Raw genomic sequence first — 13,327 nt, 5'->3', positions numbered from 1 at the left:
CGAATGTAAAGTACAGTGTTGTGATTGTGACAGCAATGCTATAGAAAACTTTTTTCATATCGTTGTGCTCTTTAGCAGTCATGTAAAGTTCAAATAAGCTAAATGTTGTGTTCAAAAGACAAATTCCAGTCAACAAAACCATTTGAAATGAAAACATTTTACTATTATTTGACATCAATTGACATAATTTCATATGAAGCTCCGACATTTTAATTACAACTGATTCTTCCAAATTTTGTTGTAAAATTTTATTAATAACTGCATATCGTACTTTAATTGTAAATACAGCAATCGAACAAAATAAGATATAGACAGAGGCACCGCACCAATTGAAATTAATGAGCAGTCCGCTCAAAAATTCTTCAGTTTTCATATTTGTGAGTTTTGCACCAATTAGAAACATACAGGTTACAAATGTGATAAAGCCTGTGATTGATGTTGTGATTAAGATTTTTGAAAATTTTCTTGCTCGAAGGTAATCTCGAAAATAATTGAATTTTTTGGCCTGAAAAAAATGTCAAATTCACAAATCTCGTCTAGAAAAATGAACGATTAATTGCAGTTTGATTCACTCTAGGAAATTATACAAATATCTTCACTACACTTACCTCATTGTCAAAATTCAACATTCCATTCAAAAAGACTTCAAAAATTTTACGACTTAGCATGTTTAAAATAACAGTCATCATGAGAAATAAGCTGGTACTGAAAATTGCAAATGTAAATGACACTTTTGAGACAAATGAGCCTTTCATTTGGTATTCATCGAAATGTATGATTCTTAAGTACATGAAATAATTTAAAAGTAGCCATAAAATCACTGAATATGTAGTTTTTGAAATTGAAATCTTTAAACTTCCATCATACTGTAAAATAAATGGTAAATACCCAAAGTATTTTAAAATTTCTAAAAGTGGCCGGAAACTTTTAAGTAAATTTTGCATCTTTCGAAACTTGAAAGCTTTATATGAATCTGAAAAACTACAAACGAATGAAAAATAAAAGAGTCTTAATTCGCCATAAATTTTAAACAATGTTCATTAGATACATACTTAATTATTAATTACTATTGATAATTAATTAATTGATAATTTTAAAAGTAATTACCTTTGCATTAAGAAAGCATTAGCTAATGATATTCAATATTTATGAAACGTACTCTGTAGATAGGGGTTATTGAGAAAATAGATGTGAAACTTTTAGTAGTATTTATTGAGTTATTTAAAAGTAAAGGTTGACAGAAATCTGCTGGCTTGAATTTACTGCATTCTAGACTCAAAAGACTGGACATTTCAATTGAATCGTATAGGCTGCAAGAAAGCAATTATTAGATTGACTATATATTAGGTTAACTTATTCTGTTTATTATAAAAACATAGATAACAATTCTCTTATTCAAGTTCTTGATAATTAAACAGTATCACAAATGCCTGAAATTAATTCTTCATTATGGTGCAAACCAAACTAAATAAGTCATTCCACTGTGGATGTACTTCCAAAAGGGTTTCCTTAATTAATTTTTGACTTCATCAGTGATTCAAATTGTATCAACACTCCTAAATAAGAAAATGTGGAACCTAAAAACTATAAAAAAAATATTGTTAGGTAATTAATTGAAATCTTCAAGTTTTTTAACTTACCATCATCATAACTTTCCAATCTAATCTATAAAATCCACATGAAATAATCACATTAAAATGTTGTAACTGCAGTAAGAAAATCTGATTCTTTTGAAATCTTTTCTTGTCATACTTTTTGAATGATTTAAAAATTCCCTCGTGAAGAACAAACAATGTCTTTTCACCCTCACTTGTGACACTGCTTGAAATTCCCATAATTAAACCAACTAATAAACCGAAGAAAACACACGATATCATGGTCATAATGTTGAAAAATAGCTGAATCCCTTCTGCATGTTCCTTAATTACCACGTAAAGCTCAAAAAAACAAAGAGTTGCATTTGTTATTGAAATTGTTGTAATGATTGCCATTTGAAATGAAAATATTTTGCTATTTTTTGAAGTTAATTCACAAAGTTTCATGTGAAGTTTTGAAACTGCTTTCATTTTAGTTGATGATAAAAGATTTCCTGAGATCCTGTTGATCATTGAAAGCCTTACCCGAATTGTAAACAGAATGAGACAGCAACAAACAATATAAATTGTAGTTCCGCACCAACATAGATTTAAAAATAAACCAATCAAAATTTCTTCCAATTTCATGTCAGTTATAATTGCATCAGTAATCCAAAATGAAAATATTACTACTAAATATGCTATCATTGTGAAAGCCAGAATAATTATTGTAAATTTTCTACTTTTTCTGTAGTTTATTGTTAATCCAAATTTTTTGATCTGTTAAAAGAAATGTATAAAAAGTTAATTAATCTTTAATATTTCAAATTTAAATTATTGCTCTTAATCATCTTACATACTCAAAATTTTAAATATTAAAATGATTCTTAAAAATTACAATTTATAATCAGTGTTAAAATGGAAGATGTCTGCTGAAGACATAGACAGCAGATTCTTCCACAGAATTTGTCACAATCTGGGAGAAGACTTTTTTATTTATCTGTAGATAAAATCTTTATAAAGAAAGTGTCTTTTGCAGAAAAACTGGCAGATTCCACTACTGTTTACAATCATGTTAACTTACAGCTTCATCAAACTCCAATAGAATCCTTACAAATAATCCAACGACATCTCGATTTATATAATTCACAATGTGTATAATAAATATAAAAAATTCCGTCAAAATAGCAATTAAGAGAAATGATATTTGAGCTAAAAATGAACCTTGTTGAATGAACTCGTCCATATGTGTGAATTGCAAGTAAATAAGACAATCTAAAACACTAAATAATATCACTACATAGCTAAGCAGAAACTTTGAGACTTTCAGACTCCCATTAGGCTCAATATTATATGGAAAAAATCCAAAACAATTTAAAATTTTCACGATCGGAATAAAGCATTGATGTAACTCGTCCATTTTGTTATAACTTAATGACTGAATAATAGTAATTGAGTAAATTTAATAAAAGTAATTATCGGATAGGAAACTATGTAACGTGAAAACTAAATTTTTTTAACCCACATTAAAACAAAACACATTATTTTTTTGAAAATATTCTGTTAATTTAAGCACGAATGAAGCCTCTAATTTACTAGTTTTTTTTAGTAAAATCAAATTCAATTTACTTTATAAGACATAATCCTCGGTTGTTCTACTGGATGCGAGAACTCAGCAACAAGACATTATTTAAAGCTCTGGTTTTTTTGCATTAGCTCAGTTCCATAAAGCTATTACGACATCAAGTTTTTTATAAATTTCAAATCAACTCATAAATACTTCAATTAAGTTTATTTTGTATACAAAAACAACATCGTGTTGACAGTATATTTACAACGCTTATAAAATAGCATTGAATATTAAAAAAAAAAAAAAGTTATATTTTTATTTACGTTTTTTAAGAATACAAATTCTATTTTAAGAGATCAAGCCACAGGCTTATACAGCATAATTTAAATTTTATTAATGAATTCTTGATTATTGATGTGCTTTTTGGATACATTTTTATCTTTTGCAATTCCTTTTTTTACATTACACTTAATATTGACTATTCATTTAAATCATATCGTCTTTTTCTCATCATCGATTCGAATTGGACAAGTATAACAGAGTATGAAAATATTGCATTCAAAGCCTAAAAACCAAAAATTATATTTTATCTTTAATTATTTATTTGATGCTCACCATAATCAATGCCTTCCAGTCAAGTTTGAATAATCCACATGATATTTTAGCATCAAAATGTTGAACTTGTAAAAGTAAAATTTGAACTTTTCTCATCGTTTTAATTTTTTTGAGCTTTAAGTCTCTGAATATTCCAACATGCAAAACATTAAGAGTTCTTCTGCTTTCTTTCATAATATAGTTTGATGTTCCTAACATGACGGTTATTTCAACTAAGAAACATAAATTTATTCCTCCAGCACAGATGCAATAGTATGTCTTTTCAAAACTTAAAGCTTCTCTCGAGAGTGTGTAAACTTCAAAAAAACCAAATGTTGAATTAACAACAGTCATTCCAAGCATCAATGTCATTTGGAATGAAAATAATTTGCTACTTTTGGAAACCAGCTCTGATAAAACCAAATGCAGTTTAGAAATTAATAAAACCACTGATCTTGTCGGATTTTTTTCAATGATCTTATTCAAATTAGCAAATCTGTTTTGAATTGCTAGTAATAAAATGCAACAGATTGTCAAGTAAACGTAAAATCCGCACCAAATTACACTTGCGAGAAAGCCACTCAAAAATTCTTCTAGTTCCATTTTGAAGATTTGCGTTGCTATCAACCAGGGAATTGTAAAAAATCCAATGTAAATAATAATCACTATTGATAATGTTAAAACTGAGTATTTCCTTAATTTCCGGTAATCTTGATGGAAATTAAAAATTTTGATCTAAAATTTAAAAGAATGGAAAAAATCTCAAATTGTAAATAAAGTAATGCAAAATGCCTAGATTATTGAACTAGACCAGTGTTGAATTCAAAATCTTTTTGTCATTTGTACACAAACCTTTTCATCAAACTGCCAAATGGTAATTATTAGAGAATCCAAAACATTTTTGTAAATAATATTCATAAGGAATGTTATAAAAATAAAAACAATTGACATGATGATTGCACATAAAAATGCAATTTTTGACAGCAATGATCCTTCCAGTCGATATTCACCGAGATGTATGATTCTTAAGTATACAGAATATGACACTATCATGAGGAAAAATATTGAATAAATTATGTTAAAATAGGATATTTTGTGGATTCCATTTGATTGCAAATTAAAAGGCAGAAAACCAAAAAAATTTGAAACTCTTAAAAATGGCAAAAATGCTTCAACAATTTCGTCCATTTTTATTAAATTTGAACTTCAAAATTTCCTTCAGAATAAAAAAATTGAAACTCCTTTCTTCAATGTTGCATTTCTTAAACTAAACTGTCACTAAAACTAGCAAAATATAAAAAAACAACCTATTGAATTGAATTAAATTTTATTTAATTTTTCATGATAACATCTATGTAATTGTAACCAAAGTATCAATTACTATTAATTTAATTTATGTAATCAAATATTAATTACGTTAAATGATAAAAGTCTTAGAAGAATGATAGACTTATTCAAGGACTTAAGTGCGTTTTTGCCCAGAGATCATTATTTGATTAACATATGAATATATTTTTAGTATTATTAACTCTTTTCTTCGTCTTTAATGCAAGTTACTGTAAGATTCAATACAATGGGTAAATTTATTGTAGTTCTAAATTCACAATCAAACATTATATTATATTTTAAATCGTAATGCGCCTCATCCAGCCAGTCAGCCAATTAAAATGGAATAAAAAGCGTAATTTTCATGTTAGTTCATGTTTTGTTTAGACCGCATGAGTAACTCAAATTGGATTAAGATGATCAAATATGAGTAAATTGTACTGAAATACTAAACTAGAAATTTTAAAATTAGATTAAATCTAAAAAATGTTGTGATTTTGAAAATTAATTTGTTTTGCAAGAGAATATTAATTACGTAATGGTATTGAGAAGTCCAACCTACCTTCATTAAAACTTTCCAATCAATGACAATCAATCCACATGATATATCAGTTGGAAAATGTTCAATTTGCAGAAATAATAAATGATATCTTCTCATAGCTTTAACACTCAGCACATTGATTCCTTTACAAATTCTGTTATGGAGAATTTTAGACAATTTTCTTCCTTCCTTCATCGTTAAACTTGATGTTGCAATCATTAAAGATGTCGCAACTGTAAAACATCCATTTATAATTGTTGCACAAATACAATAGTAAGTCTGCTCAAAGTTTAATTCTTCTTTTGATAATGTATAAAGTTCAAATAATCCAAATGTTGCATTAATCACAGTAATTCCAATTAATAAAGCCATTTGGAATGCAAAAATTTTGCTTGAATTTGAAGAAATTTCAAATATTTTAACATAAATCCTTGAAGCAAGAATAATTTCAAATTCTGTTAGATTTCTCTTAGCAATTTGGTTAATAAATGCATGCCTCATCCAGATGGTTGCGAGAATAATGAAACAAATTGCTATGTAAAGATACATTCCGCACCAGAAAATGTTCAACAACAATCCGCTTAAGAATTCTTCTATTTCCATCTTGAAAACAAACGTTGAAAAAACCCAGGGAAGTGATAAAAATGATATAAAAGATAAGCCTATGGTTGATATTATGATAAATGATAATTTTCTGGCCATGCTGTAATCCATAGTTATGTTGAAATTTTTGATCTATATTTTGTAGTAAAACAATTTAAATCAATATTTAATAGTGTCAGATTTCTCAGGAGTTTACCTCATTATCGAAAATCCACATCAATTTTATAACGTTTTCTAATCTTGTTTTTTGAAATATATTTGAAATAATTGATACCATAGTGAATATTCTCGACATAAGTGTTCCGCAAAGAAATGATATTTTTGATAAGAATGATCCTTCAAGTCGATATTCATCCAAATGAATAATTCTTAAATAAATAAAATAATCTAATAAAATTAAGAACAAAAAAGAATAAAAACATGCTGATTTTGATATTACTACATGCCCATTTTTCCGTATATTAAACGGTAAATAACCAAAAAAAATTAAAATTTTAAAAAATGGTGCAAAAAATTTATGAAGTTCCATGAAAATTGAACTTTATAAACTAAATACGATCAGTAAAGTTTATGCCTGATGACACTTCAAATATCCAATTACTTTATTCAGGAGTATATCTAGGGGGTTTTTCACCAAAACCAACTTCAACAGCATATGTACAGTATGTCTAGTTAACCAAAGAAGAAGTTTAACGTACATGAAAAAATCAAAATTTGCTTAATTTTCACATTACATTACATTTGCAATATAATCTGAGAAGAAGTTCTACAAACTCACAAAAATGTATAAAATTAGTACCTTAAAAAAACTTTCTGGCTACGTTCCTGTTGTAATTCAATTAAATTGTATCCAAAAAAACAATAATTGTTCATTTATTATTGTTTAATCTAGATTTAATTTTAATAAAACTTATATAGTAATTCCAAGGTATACATTTTAGCCGTAAAGGAAATAAGCAACATGTTTTCATTAATTTTCAAAATTAGGAAAACAAGTCAATAATGTATGAGACTAGAGATCAATTCACTCTTTTTTTAATGTCAAAAATGCAATCCAGTGAGCGCCTCATATTTTCATCGTTCATTGCAAGTTTAGTATCAAAATATATTATTTTATACACTTTTCATTTTCTTCCACTAAAACTGTAAATATGTCCTCAAAAAATTTTACTTCTATTCTCAATCGTTATTTACCACATTGATTTGATTGATGATCTTTCTTTTGAATGGTGTGAATATTCCCATGAAGCGTGATCTGCATCATGAATAGTTTAAATATGTCGAGATAAAAAGATTCAAATCATGAAAAATTAAATGTTCAAAAGCAATTTATTTTTTTAAAAAAATTTATTTCTTAATTTTCTCAGGATTTTATTTCAATATATTTCACAAGAAAACATTTACAAAATGGCGATCTTTTAGAAGCCATATCAAAATTTTAAAAAACTGCGTTGATTATTACTCCACAAAAACACTTAACTGCTATTATATTTAATATTATAAATGCACATATGGTCTCAAAGCTTTTTGTATTTTTTGTAACGAGATAATTATATGGTGAAATTTTTATTATTCGAGTATCTTTTCCAAAATGGTTATAAGTCTCTTAAGCAGATGCTGCTTTTGCTGGAGAATATTGTGGATTTTCCTTTCGTTCGTCCTTAAATTTAAAGTATAATGAAGTCGTAATGATTAAGAAATAAATGTAAAGTGCACCAAATCCAAATGCCATGGCAAATGAAGCACGACTGAAAATAATTATCTGCTTGATAAAAAAGATTATTATTGAAATTATGTCACCGATGATTACTGGAAAGATGAGTTTATGGCAGCGCTAAAAATAAAAGTAATTTTGATTATTTTTTCTTGAATTTTTTTACGTCTCTATTAAAATGATCCAGAAGTTATTAAAAATTCATAAAAAAGGTATAAAATGTAATGATCATCCTTTTTTAAAATTCTTATATTCTAAATAAAAGTCTGATTTTACTAAAAAAAAAGTGAATGATCATATTTTATAAGAAGTTTAAACATTATTAACCTTTTTGATTCCAATCATGAATACGACAGTAACGATAAGATCAATCAGAAAAATAACAATATATATGGCCAAGTATGTCATCGACACTAAAAAAATAACAAAATTTTATTATTAATTAAAATTTAAATAAGCAAATTTTGATAAATAATGAAATCTTTCAAATTTGATATATTTACCTGCTTTTGCTGTATCACAGTTGTCAAAAAGTGAGAAAAATCTCGTAAAAAATGTCTCATTTTCTAAAGTTTTACATGATGCATCCCAATAGGAAGTTATTAAGCTGGAGTAATAACTGATCATAATACAGCCGATGAAAGATCCAAGACTGTTAAGAAAAACATATTATTCTAAAATCTAGTTTAGAAACTGTTATTTTTAAAACATCTTCAGATTTTTAATAATTTTTATATTTTTATAAATTTCAAATAAATTGTTTTATATTTTTTCATACAAAACGACAAACAGTTTTTAGATTGGTTTTTTTAAGTGCAGGCTAAGCAGTGATTTTAGGTTTGAGCAAGAAATCTGGTGAATTTGACTTTTCATTACTCCAAAAACTAATATGATGAAGGACAGCTAAAGATAAGTTTTTTTTTTTATTAAATTATGACTCAGAAAATTTTTGAAATAATTTTTTTAAATATTATGAAATATTGTGAAATATATTGAGTGTATAAGCCTTGCGTGTAATATGATTTTTATTTAAAAGTGTGCATAACTACGCACACACTAAAAATTATCGGAATATGTGTTTACGTATAAAAAGTAAAAGCTGGTAATAAACACCACAAATCTTACCATCCTATTAGGTAGCCTCCAGTTTCAAGTGAAAATATGCAACAGCACTTATCAGTTAGGAATAATTTTTTAGCTTCAGACATTTTCTGTAATATCTAAAATTCAAAGTTCTTTAACTTTCAGTAATATTTATAAAAATTTGTAAAAATTCAAGTGTGCAAAACAAAATAAACTTACAAACTGAATAAGCCAACAATATTTTGTGTTCTCTTTCTTTTCTCTTCTCTAAATATATACTTTTTTTCCAATTTTACTCTCAAGAGAGAATAGCAAAAAAAAATCATCTTGCGATGCGCAACAGCAAAAATGAGTTTTGTATATTTTGCTTATATTATGTGTTTTAGTCTATATAGAAATTCCCTTACGTTTTACATGCGTATTTTTTACGTAGCCTAAAAAAAGACGACTTTTTTTAAATTCTTTCCGGCCCGAATGAGTTCAAGTCTCAAAATTTTCAACTTTTTTTAAAATTATAATTTATTACCTTATTAAATTTATTACCTATATCGGTAAAATTATGTTGTTAATAATTGTTTATTATTAAATTATAAAAAAGCTTAATAATAAAGCTAATGCTAAAGCTTATTATAATAAAGCTTATAATATTCCAAAGAAATTTAAGATTATTTCTTAATAGTTATTACAATAATTGTAAATAAGTTATATGTTTTTATATATATTAAGCATTGAAACTTTTAATAATATAAATTTATTTGTTCTGGTGGCGTATTGGTAAGAGTGTAAAGTATTACTAATATTTTGATATTTTGTGTTTTTTTATGACAGAATTGTATTCTTTTCTTTGTATTTTAATTGTAATGTTATGATTATTTGCAGGAAAAATGCGCTGTAGTTTTTTTTTAAAATATTCGACATTTAAGCTCCCTAACAGCAATAAAATAATAAAGTAATTTATCCTTTTTAAACACGAAAAACCTGTCTTTTTACTGTGTTCATTCATAAATTCATTTTTAGCACATTATTGAATCTTTTTCAAAAAGCTATCTTAATAAGATACAAAGTTCGATTGCTCGGTCGTTCAACTGAACTCGAGATCTCAGCAACCAGACATCGTTTAGAGCTCTAGTTTTTTGCATTTGCTCAATTACGACGACGATAAATTAAAAATCTTAGAACATTGTCTAAATACTTTAATTAATGAATTTTTGATTTAGTACAAAATGTAAACAACTTTCTACGAGAAAATTTTGAAATTTGCAAAACAGTTAAAAGTTTGAATTTCACAAAGCTGTATATATATATATTTAAAAATTTATTGTATGAATTGGTTTTTAGACTCGATAAGAACGACTCCTTTTGTAGTTTTTTATTGAATTTTTAACAAAAAAAATTTTTATTTTGTATGACCAATCTATTTTCGAAATATTTTAAGATTATTCATGTTAGGCATCTGTGATTATGTTCCAGCCTGCATTGATGAAAAGGTGGGTTCAGCATTCAACTGAGGAAAATTGGACAGCATTAAAGCGAAGTTACAAATTACATCGACAATGGAAATTTTTAAACATTTTTTGACCTCAATAATTGTCCAAATTGTATCATTATTATTAAGTATGAAGTTACAGATCCAAGCATCTGAAAAATAAAACGGTTTTAGTTCCTTTATTTACAATATAAAGTAATAATAATATATTAATAAAATTATATTAATACATCATCGTTCTTTCAATAGGACAATCGCTCATTGCTACCTCCAAAATATATTAAAATTAATCGACTTGTATACTCACCATCATTAATACTTTCCAATCAAGGTTGAAAAATCCACAAGAAAAATTTACGTTAAAGTGACTTAATTGCATCAAAAACAATTGAATTCTTTTCGATATTTTCAAATCATGTGACATTTTTGTCCTACAAATCTGTTTGTGAATAATACTTTTTGTTCTTAAATCTTCATTCATTGTAAATGTCGATACAATTAAAATTAATATTACGCAGAATGTGAAGTATAAGAAATATATTACGGCACCTAAACAAAATAGGATTTTAAAGAAATTTTGATCTTCATATACTATAAGTTCATAAAATTCAAATAAAATGAAAGAGGCATTCATAAGATTGACAGCAATTGTGGAAGCTATTTGGAATGATGAAATTCTGTTGTTGTCTGTGACTAATTCACACAATTTAATATGTAGCATTGACATTGTCATTATTGTTGACTTGCTTATATTCGATTCTAATATTTGATTCAATGTATAAAGTCTGTTTTGAATTGCTAATAAAATTAAGCAATGGTCTACCATGTATATTGCTGATCCAGCCCAAAAGAAATGTGCGATTGTGCCACCTAAAAACTCTTCAATTTCCAAATTTTGTGTTACTCCAAGGACAATATAAGGAACAAATACGAGAATAATAAATGTTATGATAGTTGTTGTCATTGCAGCTATTCCATGAATTTTAAACTTTTGATAGTTTTGGAAAATGTTGAAGTTTTTTGCCTAAAAATAAACTTTCAAGTAAATTAATATGAATTTTTAAGCGCACTCGGCTTTGTAAAGACTCAAAAATTGTTTTTCAAATTTTAAAATCAAGTTTAAATGTTAAAAATAATTTTTAAACTTATCTTTAAAAACAATTTAAAATCAATTTTTTTTTGGCATCTTTTAAGCATTTATAAAATTCTTGAAAAACTCAAATTTATTTTCATTGAATTTTATTTTTTTCAAAACATTTCACTTAGATTCCAAAACCTTTCGCTTGATCTTACCTTTACATCAAATTTCCACAAAGTTTTTAAATAATTTGCAAAAACTTTTCGGCTCAAAAAGTTGACCACTACTGTGACAATATATAGAATTTCAGTCATAAAATATGAGATCAACAATGTGATTTTTGATAAAAATGATCCTTGCTGTCGATACTCGTCGATGTGTAAAGCTCTCAAATAAATAAAATAGCCGTATGTAATCGCTAAAACCGCTGAAAATCCTATTTTGATTTTAGATGATTCTACAGTTCCTTTTTGAGGATGCAAATCAAATGGAAGAAATCCAAAATATCCGGAAATTCTAGCAATTGGTCGGAAGCAATTTACTAACTCGTCCATATCGATTAAGTTCCTGAAACTTATTGTTTTGTTAAATTAATTGCTACCGATGACATTAAAATATTGAAGATATTTCATGATTAAATTAATTTTATTTTGAAGTGTTATTATAAAGTAATTAATAAATGTTAAATGTCAAGTTAATTTATTCATTTTTACAAATAGTTTCAATTAATTTTAACCAACAATTTTACCGGAATGTGAATATTAAATACACTTTGTTTCTAAAGTATGGGACTATCTCGGACATCCTAAAAAGCACAATTAAAACTAGTATCGACATGGTCACTCGTGACCGAAGGTAGCGCATTTTCCCTGTACAAAATCAAAACATTAATATTCATGATTAAAAAAACAAAAAATTATCAAAGAAAAAAATGTAAAAAATTTAAATTCGCTCAGACCTAGACTTGAACCTATAATAAAGCATTATGAACTTTCAAAAAAGTATGAAAAATAATTAAAAAAGTATGCGAAAAAAAGTTATCAAATTTCTTTTCCTATTAGGAAAATGCGCTAAAAAGTCAGGATAGAATTTAATATATGGTGTGTGGAAAAAAAATTCTTCTTTTTTAATTTCTTCTTTTGTCTACAATATTACTTTTTTATGTTACTTGAAAAGCGACTCAAATTAAGTAAGAATTATCAAGTATGATTTTACTGGAAAAAAGTCGTATAATTCAGAAACAATGTTGTTATTCTCATAATTAAATTGGGAGACGATGGAATTTCTAATGATGATTTAAATTGAGCTGGCATTAGCCATACTTATCCATAAAAGATAAAAATAATAAAAATTACAAAAAATTGAAAAATCCACTATTATTTTTTATTTTTTGAACTGATCACTTTGACTTGACGAAAGTTGATTAAAGATTTGTTTGGAATTAGGTGAAGTTTTCATAAAAAAAAGTCAGAATTTACAATTAATCATTAAGCAAACGATAAAATCGTAAAATTTGAATAATGACAATTAACATCATGAAATATCGATAAAAAATTTTTATTGCTTTAAACTTTTTTTTAGTTTCATGTTGAGTACAAATAATAATAAAAGAAACTCAAGGAAAAAATCAAACAAAAAAATTAAATTTTTGCTATCAAAATGGATTAAAAACAGTCGTTAAGGTCCAGTCACGTTTTTTTGATATTTTGCCATTAACTTACTATTGTCCTTGAGACCATGTTCTACTGCTCTAATTTA

At 26.3% G+C, this 13,327-nt stretch overlaps 1 protein-coding gene across 1 annotated transcript; it reads right to left on the bottom strand.

Moving 5' to 3' along the window:
- Positions 1-7,571: 7,571 nt before the first annotated feature.
- On the bottom strand, positions 7,572-9,231 carry LOC139099388 (uncharacterized). Its single transcript, XM_070651831.1, has 4 exons — positions 9,048-9,231; positions 8,426-8,574; positions 8,250-8,335; positions 7,572-8,042 (listed from the first exon to the last, which is right to left on the bottom strand). Exons 1-4 carry the CDS (start codon positions 9,128-9,130, stop codon positions 7,815-7,817), a joined length of 546 nt encoding a protein of 181 aa, XP_070507932.1. The 5' UTR covers positions 9,131-9,231; the 3' UTR covers positions 7,572-7,814.
- Between the last annotated feature and the right edge of the window lie 4,096 nt (positions 9,232-13,327).

The sequence above is a fragment of the Chironomus tepperi genome, unplaced genomic scaffold (assembly GCF_022539635.2).
Source record: "Chironomus tepperi strain 1889 unplaced genomic scaffold, CSIRO-AGI_Ctep_v1 contig_467, whole genome shotgun sequence".
NCBI lineage: Eukaryota > Metazoa > Arthropoda > Insecta > Diptera > Chironomidae > Chironomus > Chironomus tepperi.
Note: the sequence above shows the minus strand (reverse complement) of the source record. Positions and strands in the feature narration are given on the sequence as shown.